This window comes from Peromyscus californicus, unplaced genomic scaffold (assembly GCF_007827085.1).
Source record: "Peromyscus californicus insignis strain IS unplaced genomic scaffold, ASM782708v3 Scaffold_11__1_contigs__length_118956290, whole genome shotgun sequence".
NCBI classification, from domain to species: Eukaryota; Metazoa; Chordata; class Mammalia; order Rodentia; family Cricetidae; genus Peromyscus; species Peromyscus californicus.
Window position 1 is genome coordinate 10,983,288 of NW_026294402.1, and position 20,308 is coordinate 11,003,595.

At 43.5% G+C, this 20,308-nt stretch overlaps 1 protein-coding gene across 6 annotated transcripts in view; it reads left to right on the top strand.

Annotated features, from left to right (window-relative positions):
* Window positions 1-17,591, top strand: part of Mre11 (MRE11 homolog, double strand break repair nuclease) — a 52,195-nt gene extending 34,604 nt beyond the window's left edge. For all 6 annotated transcript variants that reach the window (XM_052752514.1, XM_052752542.1, XM_052752496.1 and 3 more), the window contains 6 exons: window positions 5,338-5,557; window positions 6,816-6,896; window positions 9,668-9,726; window positions 10,962-11,026; window positions 13,613-13,688; window positions 16,522-17,591. In XM_052752514.1, the coding sequence (XP_052608474.1) occupies window positions 5,338-5,557; window positions 6,816-6,896; window positions 9,668-9,726; window positions 10,962-11,026; window positions 13,613-13,688; window positions 16,522-16,578 (558 nt within the window). In that variant the 3' untranslated portion in view covers window positions 16,579-17,591. The remainder of the gene's footprint in view (window positions 1-5,337; window positions 5,558-6,815; window positions 6,897-9,667; window positions 9,727-10,961; window positions 11,027-13,612; window positions 13,689-16,521) is intronic.
* Window positions 17,592-20,308: the final 2,717 nt, after the last annotated feature.

The following is a 20,308-nucleotide window of genomic DNA, read 5'->3' on the forward strand; positions in this document are numbered from 1 at the left end:
CATGGTTATTTCACACATTATTGACTCCTGAGGTTTTGTCTAGATTACTTTCCATTGGCAGTTTTTGTGGCTATTGTGTGAGCATCCTGCTTTTTACTAGGAGTACACGTATGGAAGAGGTCTGGTCTCTGACCACAGAGTTTCCTGTGCTGCAGCCAGTGAGGTGTGTGAAGGAGATATTTATTGCATTCTGTTTGTACTGTGTACTGTACAGTTTGTACAATATACTGTGTTTGCACTGTCATCTCCCAGTTGACAAATGAGGAGACTGAGGCCAGACTCAAGGTCACATGGTAGTAGTGGAATTTGAACATGTTTCTGCCTTGAACTCTTGACTTTGTGCCAGCCAGTGTCTTTTCCGGGGTCCAGGTCATCATGACATTTTGCATGGCCAGTGAGCGGTTAAAATCAGAGACCCGAGCCCTTCAGAACCAGCGCTGGCTGTCGGCCCGGAGGCACCGCTGTGCTCTTCGTAGGCTGTGCTCTGAAATTTAAAGGGAAACAGTTAGTTAGGATTGGTTCACCTACATTTATTCCATTTGTATTAATCTTACAAGGTGCTCTTAAAATAGAAAAGAGTGTGCTAGAAAGAAATATTTTCTGCTTCTTAGATCATCTGGTTAATCTCGGTTCCCCTTTTAACTGAACATATAATGAAAATACTTTTTACATTGAGTCCTTTGGGATTGAAGCTACTAACCTTAGTTTCTTATTAGTCTTTTTAAAGGGATAAGAGCTGGGGCTGAGGGCATAGGTCAGTGGTTGAATGCCTACCTAGCGTGTTCGAGGGTGTGAGATTCATCCCTATCACCAATAAAAAGAAATAAATAAGTAATAGGGATTGTAAATACTTTCTATGGAAATATAACATTTCAAATGGGAGTCCTTCAGAGGAATAAAATTAACTTAAAACTTAGCTGTATTTTTAAAACATTTACAGGTAACAGGATTTCCTGAGCTTTTTAGTCTGTTTTCTATTGCTGTATCAAAATGCCTAAGACCACATCATTTATAAACTATAGAAATTTTTTGAGCTCACAGTACTGGAAGTTGGGAAGGCCAGAGAACATGGTGCCAGCATCTAATGAGAGTCTTCCTTTAGGGTTCTGATGTGTCGGATGGCATGGCACAGTGAGGCAGTGAATGTGCTAGCTTTCGTTCCTACATAACAGAGCCACTTCCTGTAAAACTCAGGGATCCACCAATCCCATGAATAGATTAATCTATTCATGAGGGCTGACGTCATGATGCAGTGACCATGCTGTTGATATGTGTGACTTTGTGGATGACGTTTGTAGCACTGAAGTCTGGAGAGCATGGTGATATTTTATTAGTTAGAAATATACATATAGCATTTTCTAACAAGAGCATATTAAACCATAGCAGTAAGCACTTTCAGAATGTATAGGGTGCTGACCAAGTGTTCACCCTCAGCATCCTACTTAGGATTTGAGTAATAGAGTTGACACTTTCCCAAGATGTAATTCACAACTTTGTCAGCATCTTTGAGCTCAGAATATGAATCCTAGTACCATGCTTCAGTTATTTTAACAGACAAATGGAAGTATTAGTCCTTTTATTTAGAGGGGAAAAAAATACATTCCATAGAGCTCCTTGTTCATATGGGAACAACTCAGATATTTCTTTAGACACAAGTTGACTTGGAAACATAGGACCAGGACCAGTAAAGATCGGGTTTTATAGACTACCGTGATCTCCATACTACGCACTAGAATCCTTTAAAAATATAAAGCTATTCTTAGTCTGGCGCACAGTCCTTGATTTTCTGGCTGATAAATTCTTAGGTCCTGTCTGAATTTAGATGGGATTGGTACACCCTTTCAAAATGTGATGCTGAGCCCCATCCAGAGTAAAAGGGGATTCACAGGATGGAAGGGGATACTTACGAATTATACATACAAGAAATTGGTGTCTACATTGCTTTAAAAAAGGCTTCTAAAATTCAACAATAACAGCAACTTAAAAATGAACAAGAGCCTTGGATACATCTTTTCAAAGGTATTCAAGTGCTCCACCAGCACTTAGGATTCTAAGTGTTCATAATGCAGAGAAATGGCACCACCCACCTTAGGGAAGCAAAACTGAAACCCAGGGAGAGAGGTGAGAATATGAACAGGAAGAACAAGTATGAGTACTGACACCTGTGTGGAGAGCTTGGAGCCCTGTACCTCCTGGTAGGTGGACCTGGTGTCATTGGGGCAGAAAGCAATATGGCCTTTCCTGAGAGAGATGAGACACAGGATTACCATGTGGTCCCCATACACTCCAGCTTAAGTACACAGCCAAGGGATTGGAAATAGAGTCTCAAATGGATACTCATGGCAGTGCTCTTAGAGTGTGATTGACAGTAGCCAGGTTAGACACAGCCAGGTGTCTGTCAATAGCCCATTGGATAAGCAAGATGTATCCTGCAAGGGAATGTTAGCACATCATTACAGTCTAACACATGTGCCATTGTGCGTGAAGTCTGAATGCACACTGAGTGGGAAAAAGCCACTCAAATGGACAATGAAGTATTTCATCTGTATGCCAGACTGTTATTCAGTCATAGGACTGGAGCAGAACAGGGGTCCTCAGGGACTTGGGGGAGTTTCAGTTTGAGATGATGAATAAATCTAGAGTCAGTAAATTTCGAGCTGTTGCACAGAAATGGTGAATTAGAATACTGACTATAATAATTAAGAAAATGAAAATAAAGATGGTATTTAGAAAAAGAAAAAAAGACAATTCAGAAATTGTGGTTGGTCACTCAAAAATCAGCATCGCAGTAGGACATTGGGCGTTTAAATGCTGCTGGCTGTCGCCGCTGCTGTAGAGGTGTGGTACTTGCTTGCCTCTAATCACTGGTGTCCATGAGTGAGTATTCCCCACAGCCCTCTCCTCATGTTGTGCTACTACAGATTTGATATTTGTGCATCTTAGGGGCAAGGTCTTCTTTCTTGGTGCTGTGTTTGTTTCTTAACAGTTGAGTATTTTCCCCACCCATTTCCTGGAGCTGAGAACTGAACCTGGGTCCTTGGACATGATAGGCTAGTGCTGTACCACTGAGCTAAATCCCCAATGGGCAGCTTTTTTTAATGTTTATAAAGTATGCATGTGGAGCACCTGCTTATAGTGGGGTGGAGGATAACTCCCTCCCTCTCCCCCCTTTTCCTCCTTCCCTCTCTCTCTGCCTCCCTCTCTCCCTCCCTCTCTCTTCCCCCCACCCTCTCCTTTCCTTTTCACACTTTGTGTTGGCTTAAATCAGGACTAGTGGAAAGTTAAAGCCTTTTGGCATCTGGGGAGGGAGAACGTGGGCTTCCTCTCTGCATTCTGTTGTGGGGTTGTGTTAATGTCGCCCTGTGTTGCCTGACCTGCTGTCACACTGTAAACCTGTTAGTTACATGCCTGGATACTCCTGGACTCTGCTGTATTCATAAGCCCGGTTCGGTTGTTTTCTCTTTATATGTCAGTGCTGTGTCTGTGTCCTGTTGGGCTGGCTTTGGGGAACTGGGCACTTGTTCTGTGCGTCAGCTCTGCTGAAATAGCAGTGAACTCTGTTCTTTGGAAATTTGCCTAGCTCACCTGTAAAACTTTCTTGGTGGTTTTTTTTGTTTGTTTAACTTTATGTGTATGGGTGTTTTGCCTGCATGTATGTCTGTGAATCACAAGCTGGCCTGGTATCCAGGTAGGCCAGAAGAGGGAGCTGTACTACCTGAAAATGGCACTACTGATGGTTGTGAGCTGCCTTGTGGGTGCTGAAAGTCTAACCCAGGTCCTCTGCATCAACAGCCATCACTCTTAACCTCTGAGCTATCTTTCCAGCTCCTGGATGGTGTTTTCAAATAATTTTCTCAAAATTTTCTTGTATAATTAGACTGTTGATGCCATCTGTTTTTCTTGGGTCTCTTTAGGTTGTTTTCAGGACTTGCATTACAAGTTATTTATTTGTCTTAGCGTTGTGTTTGCACATGTGGACGTGTGTGTAGAGAACAATCTTGGATGTCTTTCCTCGGTGGTACCTTCCGTGTGTCTGCCCGGGATCGACATAGGGCATCCTCCTCTGAGTCTCGCCTGATGTTTTGAGACAGCATGTCTTGGTGGCCTGGAGCGCCAAGTAGTCTGGGCCTCCCTCCCCAGTGCTGGAATCCTAAGTGTGGATCACTGTGCGTGGCTTCCACATGGTTGCTGGGGCTTCAGCTCAAATCCTAACTTTGTCTACTGAGCCATCCATCTCCTGAGCCTTCCTAACCTGTGGAAACTGAGTTAATCTACCTCCTTCCTACCCCGTGTCCTGCAACTTCACCCAGCACTCCTTTCCTGGCCTGCCTGCCTTCTGCCCACACATCTTCCCTCTCATTCCAGTGGTGTCCTACTGGAGCAGGAGAATTCTCTGGGCTCCTCCTCTTAGACACAATTTGCTTTTTAGGTAAGAAAGACAATTGTAGCGGCTGGGGGAGCTGTGTTTCAGCACTTGGGACATCTTACTTCTCAGCTTCCCCCAGGTGCCTGGATTTAATAACTGCTCTTCAGAGGCAGTGTTTGTGGGCTTGAATTGTTTTCTAGTTTTATTAAAAACCTATTTTGGGTTTGTTCCCTTTGTTATATTTTTGACTGATTTGGTGAAGAGGTCAGGGCACAACTTGCTTTCATTCTGTTTTTAATGAAAATTTTAGAGTTAGAGTGTTTGGCTAAATCTCAAATTTGTCTTTTCTGAATTTCTTACAAAATGAAGAAAGTGGATATTCTTTATTCTAAGATGTTAATTCTTTCTCAGAAGCCTTTTTTGTAACAATTTATAAGATTACTTATTATTCATGTGTTTCTGAGTATAAAAGTATTATTTTAGGGGGAAATGTCATATTGAAAAATAAGAAAGAAAATAAATGAACCCTAAAATTTCACCTCTCAGAAGTAAGAGCTATTTTTGCAAGTGTTTTTTTTCTCCTTTCCTCCTCCTCCTCCTCCTCCTCCTCCTCCTCCTCCTCCTCCTCCTCCTCCTCTTCTTCCTCTTCTGAGCTCATTCTGAAAACGAAGCTCATGATCGTCTTTATAAGCATTGTGTAGGGTGCGGAACAATCTTCAGCATGGCTTCTGGCTCTGCAAGTGCTGACTACAAACTGAGTTTCTTAGGACCCTTGTAAGAGGTCTCCTGCAGGTTGTAGTGCAGGTAATTGAACGTGATTGGTAGAACAGTCCTTTACGCTTGTATAGCACACTCAGTGTGCAGGACAGTATCAGTGGGTATAGTATAGACAGTATTGGATGCCTGTCATGTGACTGGATGAGTAGTGGAGAAGATGCTGCTTCTACTGATGTGCCGTCCCTGCTGCACAGGCCATGAGCAGGGCCCGGGCCCTCAGATCGCAGCAGTCAGAGAACTCCGCCTCGGCCTTCAGTGCTGATGACCTGAGTTGTGATGGAACAGAACAGACAGCGAATGACTCTGATGACAGCCTGTTGACAGTGCCTAGCAGAGGCCGGGGCCGAGGCCGAGGGCGAAGAGGAGGCCGAGGACAGAGCACTGCACCAAGAGGAGGGTCCCAGAGAGGCCGAGGTCAGCTTTCATCTTTGCCTTTCAACACTTCAGACTTGCAAAGCTAGAAGAGGAATGCCAAATCGTGTCCTTTGGTCAGATTTGAATTATGAATGAGGTTTGGTTTCTAAAACAATTCTTTGTTTACTTATTTCCGTGATGTGTAACAGCTGCCTATAGTGCAGCTGTGACATGCACCCTTGGTCAGGTGAATTGTAACTGGCCGCATGCACCATAGGGTTTTAGTTGTTCTAAGCTATAATTAAGAACCTCACTGTGCACTTCTCATGGATGGAGAGCATGAATGACACAAATGTGAATGAAGGAAAATGACTAGCAAACTGCAACTCCAGGTCATAAAAATACTGTACTATTAGAAGAAACACTTACATGCTTAGAGTCTCCAGGAGCTTGTTTGAAAATGAAAACTAAACAACTTGATTTCTAAAGGCAGTCACAGCATAACTGTTATTGTCGCTGGCACTGTTGTCCTGAGGTGGCCCAGATGACAGAACATGGCCACCCAGTGACTTCCTGGTGTGATCCATAAATCTATCACTCGGAACAGTTCTTAGTTGTCTTTATTGAATCTTTACCCATGGGAGGGCTGGAGAGATGGCTCAGGGGCTCATAGCACTGGCTGCTCTTGTAGAGGACCTGGGTTCAATTCCCAGAACCTACACAGCAGCTCACACTGTCTGTAACTCCAGTTTCAGGGGATCCAATGCCCTTTTCTGTTTTACAGGATCCTGATACATGTGGGGCACATAAACTTACATAAACACATTCATATACACATAAAGATAAGAGATAAATAAAAAATTTTTAAAAAGAATATCTGTGAGGACGTGAGCTGGTACCATAAATTGTGACTTAATATAAGTGCTCTGAAGAGCTGGGCATAGTGGTGCATACCTATAATCCTAGCACTTGGGAGGCAGAGGCAGGTGGGTCTCTGTGAGTTTGAGGTCCTCCTGGTCTACATAATAAGTTTCAGGACAGCCTGGGCTACACAGAGAAACCCTGTCTCAAAAACAAACAAACCAACCAACCAAGAGCTCTGAAGAGTCTGTCCAAGATTAGTTTTATCATCTTTACATTTACAGTGTGTGTCCTTAAGCTGTAAAGGAGGACCAGAGTGACTAAGCACAGTCTCAGTCTGACCTGCAGGCTCTGGGGCTCCTTCACCTACACTGCATGCTTTGTTGCTGAGCTCTCCTGCACTGTGCTCACTGAGCTGCCAAGGGACTGTTACTGAACCCTGTGATTCTACTTGCAGACACTGGGCTGGAGACGGCTGCTCGAGGCAGGGGCTCAAAGGCCACAACATTGACGTCTAGAAATATGTCCATTCTAGACGGTGAGTATAGACCGTGGTGACACGTTTCTAAGTCCCGCACAGAGAGGTAAAGGGGCCTCGTTAGTGACTCTCACTGGTAGTGCATTCGCTGTAATCAGTAGCTGTTGCAATGACAAGGTGAATTATTCTTCAGAGATATTTCTTAGGGCTGGAGATGCTGCCTTGCAGTAGAGTGATGGCCTTGCATGGGCCAAGCTCTAGTAGGTAGATCTCTATGCTACTGAGAAAACAAAACAAAAAACTGAGAAATCTTTGCCGTGCATCAGAGTTATTGGAGCTTTCTAACTTTTTAATGGATTGTTAACTTCCGCAGTATAGTTCCCTTCACTTCCCTTCTGACAGATTCCCAACTACATAGAGAAATGAGGGCAGCGAGGGTGGGTGAGGATGAGAGAAGCATGAGGCAGAAGTCGCTTACCTGATCGGATGTCCTCGGACCTTCTCAGTGTGCATGAGGGACTAAGCTGAGGTAATAAACCTGCCTGGTAAAACAATTGGATCCCAGTGCCTGGTGCATCAGTAGGTACTTAGAAAAAAATTATTACTGCATAAAAAAGGGAAACAGTGACATGCAGAAAAAGAGTGCTTTTTTGTGTGTATGATCAACTTAATTATTTAAAGCGTCTCTTCCTATTTCCATTGTTGCTAAGGTATCCGCTCTTACTTAAGCTTGCTGCCTTTTCCTAGTAACCTCTCCTTCCCTCAGCTTGCTGCCTCTGGTCTTGTGCAGTTTTGCCAGATGAAATCTAAATATGGTGTTCTTCTCTATCCTGTTTAGGATTCATTGAGTTCATAGAGATGTGTCTCATTGTGTCTAGAAAAGCCTTAGCTGTCATCCCCTCAGATACTCTGCTGTGCTCTTGAACCCCTGTCTAGCTGTTCAGCACATCCCCCACCTCCACCTCCTTGTCACCCTCCTTGATCCCATTAGTCTCCTTTGTTCCCCGAGACATGACTGATTTTTTTAGCATGAATACACAAAACGGTTTTATCACATTAAGTTTGGTGAATTTTTTTCATATTTCTATCTTCCATGTTTTTTTCAATTATTTCTTTTATTTTTTGTATTTATTACACCATTTCACCCTTTCCTTTCCTTTCCTCCCTCCAAACCCTCCCCTATACCCCCTCATGTTCTTTCAAATTTTTTTTTCATTAATGGTTACATGTATATATGCATATGGTGTTTTTAACCTAGAGGTGCTGGCCATCAGCACCCCAGGAAGATGCATCATTGAAATTGTTCTTCTAGATGTCCACTGTAGGCATAGCAGTGGACAGGTGAAATTAGGCGAGCTCCATGGAACACAAGATTGTTTACTGTTGGGAAAAGAAGAAATTAAATGCTATAAATAAGAGTTGGCAGCCAGATGTTTTTCCCCCGGATGTTAGTCAACAGAGGATGGTGACTGAGCAGATAAAAAACACCCTTGGCCACTGCCTTTCTGTGTGACTTACTGCCCTGAGCCCCTCGTTCATTTTCATGCTAATAGCTCTGTGTATGGATGCCTGCTTCCTGCCAGGCGCTTGCCAAAGCAATTTGCATTAAGCACCTCTTTATCCTCTCAGCGGTTTTCAGTGTGAGATACTGGCACTGCTTTACAGGTGGGGAAATCGAGACTCGGATAAGCCAAGGAGCCTGGCAGTAGTTGCGGCTGGAAGTCAGAATGGGTCTGGCTCCAGGGCCAGACCTTTGAACTGCTGAAGCACATGGCCTTCATTACAAAGCCTAGTGTGTCTTTGGTAACGTTACTGGTTTCATAAGCATCCCTTCATCCTTTGCTGTCCACTCGGGATCAAAAGAAAGTTTTCTTGATTTCCAGGACCTCAGGATTGGGGGACTGTTAGTAAGTACTGACAGAGCCTTCTCTGAAAGCACCATGCTCCCTGGCTTTCTGTTCGTTTGCCCTGTTTCTCCATTTTAGCAAGTGGGGTGAGGCCAGTGAATGAGACAGCAGATGGGACCTGGGCGTCTGCCTTTCACCTTCCTCTCAGACAGCGCAGGATCTGACAGGAATGTGAGGTGGGAAGCTTGAGCAGTAATGACATTGGGCTGGGTGGAAAGGCTCCACTCTGAAGGATACCTTGGCTTTTAAATGTCTGTCTTTGCCCTGTTGAGGGTGGAAGTTGTGTTGGAGAAGCTATGTTGGATGTGCTTAGAGAAAACAGACCTCAGCCAGGTGTTTGGATCTATTGAAAGTTTTGATGTCAAGTGAAAAGAAGGGACAGGTTAGCCAAACCTCAGGTTTCTGTAAAGCAGAATGTAAGGGTTTAAGGGAAGTTTTATCAGGGTGTCAAGGATATATGAATCATTGAACTCCCTCTGTGTTCTCGTGTGCCCGGTGTGGCTACAAGGGAGAGGAGTGAGAGCTAGTGGGGCCTCAGGAGCCTGCGTCAGCTGCGAGGGCTGACTAGTAATTCACTAGGGATTCACGTGGGATGGCTGGTGTAGTTCACTTGGCTGAGTGACAAGTCTTCGTCTTCCAGGTGTGTTTTCTGAAGTATTTCTAATGCGAGTGTATGTATGAATCCTGCTTGTTACTATATTTGAACAAGCTGGGAAAATGTAAGATAGATAGGCAGGTTCTGTGTACTTCAAGTGGATATAGTCTCACAGCTTTTCAGACTCCAGAATATATAAATCATTTTCTAATTGATCATTCCAGGTTTTTGTAGGTAAGACTTTAAAATCCTTCAGCTGAGGAAGTGAGCAGATTTTTTTGAGTTATTTTAGGAACTGTGTAACAGACATTTCATCTTTTCCATGATAGCTTTCAGATCTACTCGACAGCAGCCTTCCAGAAACATTGCCACGAAGAATTACTCAGAGGTAAGAAAACTGCTGGAGATTTGATTTTAATAATCTATTTTCTGAGTTATGGACTTCCTAATGGGGACAAAGTGTGAACATCAACACTGGTGAGAACTTGATGATTGTTTAGGCTCTTTTAAAACCAACAGCAAAACCCAATGGTTCACATTATTAGAAATCCATTAGTTTTGTGTGTATGGTAGCATTTTAAAGGCAACACTGCTGAACTAAAGGCCCTACCTTTACACCCTGACACAGAGGTGTGTTCCTCAAGTGGAGGTGCTCTTTTCATACTGGTGAGGACTAAAGATCTCAGGACCCTTGTGTCCCGTTACAGATTTAACATGGGCCTTGCTGCCCCTTGGGATTCTGAAATAGAATTCAGGACAGGTCTGACCTGCTGTCTCACTGTCGGAATCCACGTATCTTAAGTCCTAAGGCTTCTTCCTGTGCCAGGTAGTTCTGCTTGGGGAAGGCACATCCTGTGTCCTGCAGGTGTGTAGCAGAGCCCTTGACCTGCATGCTGCTCGTTAGAGTTTTGTCCTTGGCTCCTTCCTCATCTGCACTCTAGTTAGGTGCAAACACAGCACATACCTGTCACATATCAAGATAACACAAAACATAGAGCATGATAGAAGTACGTGTATCTTTGCTGGCCCTTAACACTTAATATCTACCTATCTGCTACTTCCTGATCTGATACCTTATTTAAAATTGGATCTGATAAGTGGGTTTGGTAGCACAAATCAAACAATAATCTCGGCACTCAGTGGGCAGAAGCCAGGAGATTGCAAGTTTGAAACTAGCCTGGGCTACTTAAGGAAAGAAAATCTTGGAGCTGAAATACTGAAGGCCCATCACTTTGTCAGAACCTGGAAGAAAGCTGCAGGACAGGGTTGCATTAGCACTTGTGTAAGTCACTCGGCATTCTGTGTCCTTTAGGAGCCCTGGAGAGAAGTGGGCCTTGGAGCAGTGAATTGCATTTATGAAGGAAGAGGGACTTTGATGGGTCTTTTTCTCCTTGATCTGGAGATCAGACCTCACTGCTAGACATTGTTCTACTACTGAGACACACACACACACACACACACACACACACACACACACACACACACACACACAGCTGAGCTTTGTGCTGATCGCAAGCGTTTGTGTAGTTTGTCTGTACACATATCTACATGTGCGTCCTGATATTTTATCATTTAATTCATATGTTGGGATGAACTCGTTGCTTTGTTTCCTCCCTTCTGTAGACTATTGAGGTGGATGAATCTGATGAAGATGACATTTTTCCTACCAGTTCCAAGGCTGATCAAAGGTAGGCCAGGGACCTCCTTCAAAAACAAAAGTATAATGATCCAGAATTCTATGGCAATATATCTTTCTATGTTAGAGAGGATAAATAGAGTTCTTTTCATCTAGCATAATATTAGAAATGAAAAATAGTATGATTCAGCATTGCTGTGTGTATTCTTCTGAGAAATAGCCTGTGAGTCGTGGCTTCTTGTCTTTGTTACCCAGCTCCCTTCTTCAGGAAAGATTGTCTTCTCAGTAATAGAGAATGCTTTTGTTAATTCTGGATTTCGGCTTTGTTTATTGCTATGTAAATTTTTCTATGCTTTATGTACATGGAGCTGTGTCAAACACATGAAAAGGCTGATGGGAACTTGGGAGTGCTTATATGTCTGACTGGACTTCCTCTAGAGTACTTATGTGACTGACTGGACTTCCTCTAGAGTACTTATGTGACTGGACTTCCTCTAGAGTACTTATGTAGCTGACTGGACTTCCTCTAGAGTACTTATGTGACTGGACTTCCTCTAGAGTACTTATGTGACTGACTGGACTTCCTCTAGAGTACTTATATAGTTGACTGGACTTCCTCTAGAGTACTTATGTAGCTGACTGGACTTCCTCTAGAGTACTTATGTAGCTGACTGGACTTCCTCTAGAGTACTTATGTGACTGGACTTCCTCTAGAGTACTTATGTGACTGACTGGACTTCCTCTAGAGTACTTATGTAGCTGACTGGACTTCCTCTAGAGTACTTAAGTAGTTTACTGGACTTCCTCTAGAGTACTTATGTAGCTGACTGGACTTCCTCTAGAGTACTTATGTAGCTGACTGGACTTCCTCTAGAGTACTTATGTAGTTGACTGGACTTCCTCTAGAGTACTTATGTGACTGACTGGACTTCCTCTAGAGTACTTATGTGACTGAATGGACTTCCTCTAGAGTACTTATGTAGCTGACTGGACTTCCTCTATAGTACTTATGTAGTTGACTGGACTTCCTCTAGAGTACTTATGTAGCTGACTGGACTTCCTCTAGAGTACTTATGTGACTGGACTTCCTCTAGAGTACTTATGTGACTGACTGGACTTCCTCTAGAGTACTTATGTGACTGACTGGACTTCCTCTAGAGTACTTATGTAGTTGACTGGATTTCCTCTAGAGTACTTATGTGACTGACTGGACTTCCTCTAGAGTACTTAGTGTGTCTGACTGGACTTCTAGTACTTATGTGGGTGATGTGGACTTACTCTGGAGTGCCTATTTGTCAGATTGGACTTCCTCTATAGTCCTTATGTATCTGACTAGACTTCTAGATTACTTAAGTGGCTGATGTAGACTTACTCTAGAGGACTTATGTGTCTGATTGGACTTCCTCTGTAGTACTTATGTGGGTGGCTGGACCTCTTCTGAAGTACATATGTGCTGATGTGGACTTACTCTGGAGTACTTACCTGGCTGACATGGAGTTACTCTAGAGTACTTAAGAGGCTGATGTAGACTTACTCAGTTCTGGAATACTTAATTGACTCACTTTGGAATATTTATTAAACTATTTAAAAATCACAATTTTATGTATTAACATTTTGGGCAAATACCGTTACTTAAAAATTAATAAAAATTTCTACTTATGTAGAAAATGATCAAGGGGGCTGGAGAGATAGCTCGCTAGTTGAGTGTCCTTGGTGCTCTTGTGGACAACCCAGTTTGGTTCCTAGCATCCACATGATAGCTCACAGCCATTTGTAACTTCAGTTCCAGGAGGATTCATCTGGCCTCTGGACACTGTATGTACCTGGTACATATATATCATGTGTGTATTTTCCTTAAAAAGAAAATCGTCGGTCGCCCCCTTTTCTTTTGTTTCATGTTCTATTAGGTCTGATGGTCCATAACAGATTTTGATAAGGCTGCAGACTTAGGTGACTTAAATTGTTCTGAAAGGGGTTGAACACATACAACTGCATAAGGATGATTGAATTAGTTCAGAATTTTGTGTGAAATGTTGCGATTCAGGCCCTTGATTGTGAGTACTTATGGAAGAGAACAAGTGTTGTGGGATGTGGCGGAGATGCTCTGGAGAGCAGTGAGCTTGTCCCAAGATCCTCTGTGCAGCTGTGAAGGGGAGCTGGTCCTACAGTAGTGATACAAGTCAGCACTTGGGTGGTGCTAACATGTCAAACCATGGCCTAGTGCTTAAGTGTATTAGCACATAGCTCTTTAAAAAAAACCAACATTTCCCCATTTGACAGATGAGGAAATTTAGGTGCAGAAGGGGTAACATAGCTAGAAAATGGTTTTCTTACCATTAAGGTTTTTTGTTTCTTATTAGAAAATGTTTATGGTAAAACCATTCACTAATTGAGAAACAGGTAGTGCTGTTCTTAGGACTCCTCAGAGAAACAGAGCTTATAGGATGCGCATACACACACACTGTGTCTATGTAGTATATTATCTCTTAGTGCACATAGATACGTAAAATTATTATATATACTAAAGGGAACTGTGTGTTGTTTCTACTCAGTGGTTGCTATGGGATTAAACACTTATAACTAGTAGTGCGTTTTTGTAGTGTTCTCATTCACTCTTGGTTTTTTTTCTCTTCCTCAGGTGGCCAGGCACAGCATCTAGCAAACGGATGTCCCAGAGCCAGACAGCCAAGGGAGTTGACTTTGAATCAGATGAGGTAATAGTCATGTCATTGGCTTTTTCTTACCTTAATTGTCTATGAAATGTAAGTGGAGACCGCTGGCTAAGCACTGCAGCCTGTATTTTTAGGCTCCCTGATAACCTTGCTGTGACTTGTAATGCTAAAAGTCAGTAAGTGCCCATCAGTGTAATTACCCATAAAGGCCTGTGGGTTTTTAAAGCACAATCTTCACTCTGCTCTCATTTGTCCCATTAACGGATCAGAGCTGGGTTGGCTTTTTTCTTTTAGCTTCTGCTGTTCCTATTTGGAGAGTGGGGTGATGCTGGTGTAGGGCTTTTAAGGTTACCCAGTGAAATGTTCCCTGCACTCCCCACGTTTCATATCCTGGCAAAAGGCTTCCTCAGCACAGGTTCGCGCGCACGCGAGCGGCAAGCACAGAGTGTGGTCTGCACCCAGCTCTCACGGGCTTTAACTCACGACGAGTGGGAGGAGGTGCACACACCTCTCCCGTGTTCATCTGTTTAATGAAGAGGGCATAGCTGTGAGACACAGGACCCTGGCCTTTCCTGTTCCCATACAGCTGCCACTTGAACCTCTGCAAGCTTTGTAGATGTTTTTTGTTGAGCCTGTCTTCACTTTCATTTAGTTTTTATTTTTTTAAAAATTAGATTGTAGTGAGAACACATAACAGAAAATCACGTCTTAGCCATTCTAAATCTAGCTTGGTAGTATTAAACAGATGTGTGTTGTAAAACAGACCTTAAGAACTTTGGTCTTACAAAACCGTAGTATGTCCTTTAAACACACCCAGTGTCTCTGCCACTGTCCCCGGCCCCTGGCACTCACCCCTGTGCTCTCCCTTCTCTGACTTTGTCTGCTGTGCATCCTTGTGTCCTGGAATTTCCCAGTGATTTTGTGTGAGTGGCTTATGCCACTTGCAGACTGCCCTTCCTTTTCGTCCACGGGGTGTGTCCCGACTCTGTTCAGAGCATCTGCTGTTGTGGTCCTGTTCCTTGTGTCTTAGCTGCGGGTTTGCGATGCATTGCCAGGCTTGCTGGCCTTGGCTGTGAGTTCAGGGTGCCTGTTGAGTGGTGGCATGTTGCTGCTGCTCGGGACACAGCTGATGTCCATGGATGGTAGTTTAAAATGAGTACACCAAGGGGTGAGGGATGACCTGAAGGCTGCTGCACAAGCAGGAGGGCCTGAGACCTCATGTGTGACACTCACACAGAAGCTGGGCGTGGCCACACATCCCTGTCATCCAGTACTGGGTATGGGGACGCCTGGATCCCAGGGGCTCATGAGCAGATGCACTTGAGCATAAAAATGCATACACACAGAAGGAAAGAAAATGTATATATACTGTTTGGCATTTAGCTACAGAGAACTGAAGGCACATTACAGTTTTCCTTTGTGTCTTTGGCGAGGCCTGCCTTTCATAGTACAGAAAATGAATCAGCAGCAGTTGAATTTGTGACCTTCAAGGCATCCATTTCTCACTAGAGAACTTCATAAAACATGGATTAGTTAATGTCATAAGTAAAGTCTAATACTAAATAGTCACTTGCTTTTACTAACATCTTAATGGAAACAAATTTATAAACATTAATTTATCTTTCATATATGTAGCTATAAAGTACAATTCATTTATTACTGTCTTTCATCAGATTATATAGTTAGGCTTTATATAAGGCTTGCTAGTTGTTTTTTGCTTTATGACTGGGGTTTGAACCCTGGGCCTGGCATATGCCAGGCAGACTCTCAACCACTGAGCTATAACGCCAGCCTTTTTTGTCTTTCCCTTGAGACAGGGCCTCACACAGCTACCAAGGCTTTGAACTCGTTCTGTAGCCAAACAGGACTTAAACGTGTGATCCTCCCGCCTCATCCCAGCCTCCCTAGCAGCTGGGATGACACACCTGTGCCACAGACCTAATTAGTTGTTTTCATTCTCATTAAATTCTTAATGGCTGATATTTGTATTTATTCTTACCATGCTTGTAGCCTACATCCCATTAGCTTGGGAGCACCGGAAATAGACCATCTACTTTTTTCTGCAGTAGCTGAAAGACAGCTTTGCTCGGCTCTTTCCTCCACTGGGCTGAAAGCAATCTTCTCTGTCATGAAGTGGGTGACAGGAAACGAGAATCATGGTCCTTCAGACTTGGGGCTTTTCCCTGTGACTTTCAGGAAGGCAGACACAGTGATAAGTGGAATTGAGGCCAGCCATTCAGTGGGTGAAGCAGCTGCTGCACAAGCCAAGCCTGGCAGCTGAGTGTGAGCCCCGGAGCCCACAAAGGGTGGATGGAGAAATCCAGCTCCATGAAGTTGTCCTGACAGGGCACACAACCATGCATGTGTGTGCATGCACATACACATAATAGTAAAAAAAAACAAAAAAAATTAATGTGAGTGAGAAAACTTCACTAATGGAATAGAAATGACTTGAATATTTTCTGTCCTGGGTTTCTCATTAATGTGAATGAGAAAACTTCATGAATGGAATAGAAATGACTTGAATATTTTCTGTCCTGGGTTTCTCAATAATGTGAATGAGAAAACTTCACAAATGGAATAGAAATGACTTGAATATTTTCTGTCCTGGAATTCCCACACCTTGTTTGCCTTTATTAAGGTTTGTGACTTGGAGAAATGTGTGCATTGTATTTTATAGATATATTCAGTCTCACACAGGACCTGCTAGATTTTTATTCTAATACACAAAGAATCGAGCATTTACATTTCACAGTATCAGAGGAGATAGGTGAAATAAATGTGATTTCCCTGATGCTATTTTGCATAAGAAGAATTTCTGTCTTGGCTCAGCAGAGGATGAGTGGTCGCTGACATAATGTTTGTGTCATTTCAGGATGATGACGACGACCCTTTCATGAGCAATAGTTCTCTAAGAAGAAACCGAAGATAATGTTTTTAATGGAACATGATTTTTGTAATACAGCAGAAATCGAAGCACCGCATGCTGACTCTACAGCTGAAGATATTTAACTGTGCCGTTAGCTAAGGAGTCTGCAAAGTCTGCCGACGGGGTAGCTAGTGTATGGGCTGATACTTCATTGTTTCCAAACGGGACTCCATTAAGCCATTTTCTAGCCCAATGGTAAGGAGATTGCTGCTTCTCCTTAGTCTTTAATCTGGTGGTTGGCACTCTCTGGGGATGCTCTACCATATTGAGAATGTTAACTTCCTGACATAACTGTGTTTTCTGCTTGTCAGAGCTTTGCTAAAATGCCATTCTTGAGTGAGGATTAGAGAAAAACCTTCCATTCTTCATTTCTGCTTCATGATCAAAGACTGTCAGTCTGTTGTGCCACAGCTAGCAGAGTTCACAGGAAAGCTCACAGACCTGGCCCCTTCATGTTGTAATTATTTCCCGGATCTCCAAAAAGCCAGGCCCTTCTGTAGAGCGGCCTGAGCCCACGTTTATCACCGTGTGTGGATTTCAGCACTAGAGGATCAGCACTGAGAATGGGGGCTAGAAGGGCCTTGTATTTCAATAGTTAGTGTAAGGTTTTTGTTAAGTACATTTTTTTCTGTTCACATTGTAGCAGAGATTCGGGTTATATTCCCATTGAATGGTAGTCATTTTCTTGATCTGTATCATTAATGACACACTTTCTCTTTCTCTCTCATATACCTGTCAGGTGGAAAAGGATTAGAGAATTTTTCTGTCTTAAAAATATTGAAAAGCTTAATTTAAGCAAAGCAGCCAGCTGACCTTTGTGATTGGGTCAGACTGACATACTGAAATACAGCTACCTAGTATGAATGCCAAGCTTCCTCACCAGCAATACTTTATCATGGTGTTGGCTGTTACAAAACACCTCTGAATAGACGATCTGAAAACTGACTGAAACAGCTTATATCAAGTTTATATTTTCATATTTGTTTTAGAAAGGAAATAAAAATGTTACCCCTTCAGAGTTGAGTTAAATAATCTCATTTATTCTTTCATACTCTAAAGACCTCTGCTGGTCCTTTTTGTTCTATGAGGCAAATATGTTCAACCACTCCTTGAGAAAATGTGGATCCTACTGACACAGCAGTGTGATGTTCTTCATAGACACTAGTGCCTGGACTCAACAGTGTTCATGGCCATCGAGTTTATCCTGTCTGGAACTCACTGAGTATTGGAGCCCAGCACCTAACAGCAGTGCCCCTGTACCACAATGTCTTGGAAGTGGTCTGAGTCAGAACTAGAACCCAACACTAATGATCTGCTTAGAACATGCTCTGTAACTGATGTGAGCACAGGATTGTCAGCCAGGAGCATTGAGAGCAGAAGGCCCGGTCCTGGGGAGACCCTTCAGGCAGTTCTCCCACATCGTTACCACTTTAAATACAAAGTATTCCCAGATTTGAATGGAATGAACCTGGAGTGTGGGGCTCTGGGGTGGAGGCTAGTGGAGAGGTAGGGGTGCTCTCTGACACTGAGTTGTGGGCAGCATCAGCTGGTGGCTTGTCTTGTGTGCCAGTGACATGTTCCCAGGTGAGTGACAGTGAGGACTTGGATTACTAAACCAACTGGCTGGATCCTGAAAAGGTTATCGAGACTTTCCCTCTGTTAAAAACCATGGCTAGGGTATAGAATGATACTGATAGTTGTTAGGGGAAGTGAGCCCTGGCAAGTAGGAGCATGGAAGTCTTTCGTGTAAGTAGCATGCATCACACCCTAGCAGTATGTTAAGTACAAAGGGGAGACATTCTTGATTGAAGGTCACTGTGTAATCGGCTGTATCACAAAGCAAGCCTTGAGCTTCTTTAGAGGCAGCAAAATCTGTGGGTGTCAGATGGATGGGGTCTTCTGACCTGGACCAACAAGTTGTTCTTCCATGACAGGTTTCTGAGAGGGAGTGCCAAGAGTTCAGAAAATCAAGATGATAGTAAAGTTGGGTTCGGGAAGTCTCGCAAAGCTATGTCTTTATGCTAAGTTTATTAAGTACAACATCTTGTATACAGTCTGTTGGGAGAAAATGGGACAGAGTGGAAAGCAGTGAGCTGAAGTCAAGTGAGATGAATTAATCAAGCCATGTTGCACAAGGGGAACACAGGATGGCTCCAGTCCTCACAGACTGAGCATGCAGCAGCCTTGGAACAGATGCTCCAGCCTCTACAGGGAGAAAAGATATGTTCCCAGGAACTGAAACCTTAACTCCTTCAGGGCCCGGGCCCCAGCCCAGACCTTGCCAAGTTGCCCCTAGGCGAGGCAAGGACACAGAACTAGGTTTGCTCTGTCCTTTCATAGGGGCCTCCCGAGGATGCCTTGGATCAGTCTGGGTTTTGAGCGCTTCCATTTGCTCTTGGAGGATGTGATAGATCCACGATGAGGAAGACCTTTGTCCTTTATGCTAATCAAAGCGTCCATCTCTCCCTGGCAACGCTTCCTATGAGTACATGTGGAGAGTGCACTGTGCCTCTCGCTGCTTACAAGTCAAGCCTCTGGACAGGCCAAGTTTAATCCAGGAACACAGAAGACTTACTTCATAAACTTTTAAAAGTGCTGATGACAAAATTATAGAAAAGCTATGCCTTTAACTATGAAGTGAGACCTGGAGGTGCTGCTGCCTGGAGCCAGTGGGATGTGATGGCCACTGGGAAGCCCGTGTCTGCAATCCAGAGCACTCACTCTGGCTGTTCAGTCATGCTTCTGCTGTTGGAGGCACTTAGGGTGTTTCAACAGCAGATCTCTTAAGTTTTGCAACAGTTGAGAATCTGTAGCAAAGCTGTAATTATCCTTGATTGTGCAGGTTGTGTTTCACCTGTTGCCACCCATGACATAGAATGGCTCATTTGGTAAGCTTTACATGTAAAGATTTAAGAAGAATTGACAGGTGATGCCTTCATAAAGGGGAAAAAAAATCCTTCACTAGAAAAATTGAGTAAAAATGGTCTCCTGGCATGAAAAAAATTTTAATGTAAAATTTTAGAAGCAACATTTCTTCCAAACTGAGCTGGTGTCCTTTTTTAGACGCTTAAATCCAGGTTGTGCTTTGAGGTCTTCAGAGCCGACATTAAAACGTTACAAAGGAAGCCTCTGTTTTAAACCACCGCGGCCTGTCTTAAGGACAAACGCACTGTTTCCTGACAGGTGATTTAAGTGTCGTTGTTCAGTCTGTCAAATGGAAGGGTGTGACGTGCCGTTCCTGATGTCAGAAGTGAAGGCAGTTTTCAAAGGGCCCTGGACATTCATTGTACAGTCGAGTAGCCGGCAGTGGGGCGTTGTGTCTCTCATGGGGCAGCCCAGGCCACGCTTCTCTCTGTCAGCTCCTGTGCAGCCTAGTGACTGCTTAAGTTCCTTTACCACAAGACCTGTTAGTTTCAAGTTTGTTAGAGCCTGTTTAAAGGGAAACATTTCCCATGCCACAATCTTTAAAATGCCCTCTACTTGTTCATGTGTGTGAAGTGATGGCGGCAGATGCCTGACTCAGCTTGTTTTTTCCAGAGTCAGGAAATACATAAATAAGGGTGTAGCCAGTAGGGTGAGACTCACAGCTGTTTTTCTCTTGAATAGGACCCAGGAAATGAGGGTGTGTATTTTACATTTAGTGCTTTAACCTGCCCCTCCCCCCTGAAGACCCCGGTGACTGGCGCGGCGACTTCTCATTTCATTGTTCATCTGTAAGCTTTGCATGGGTGCT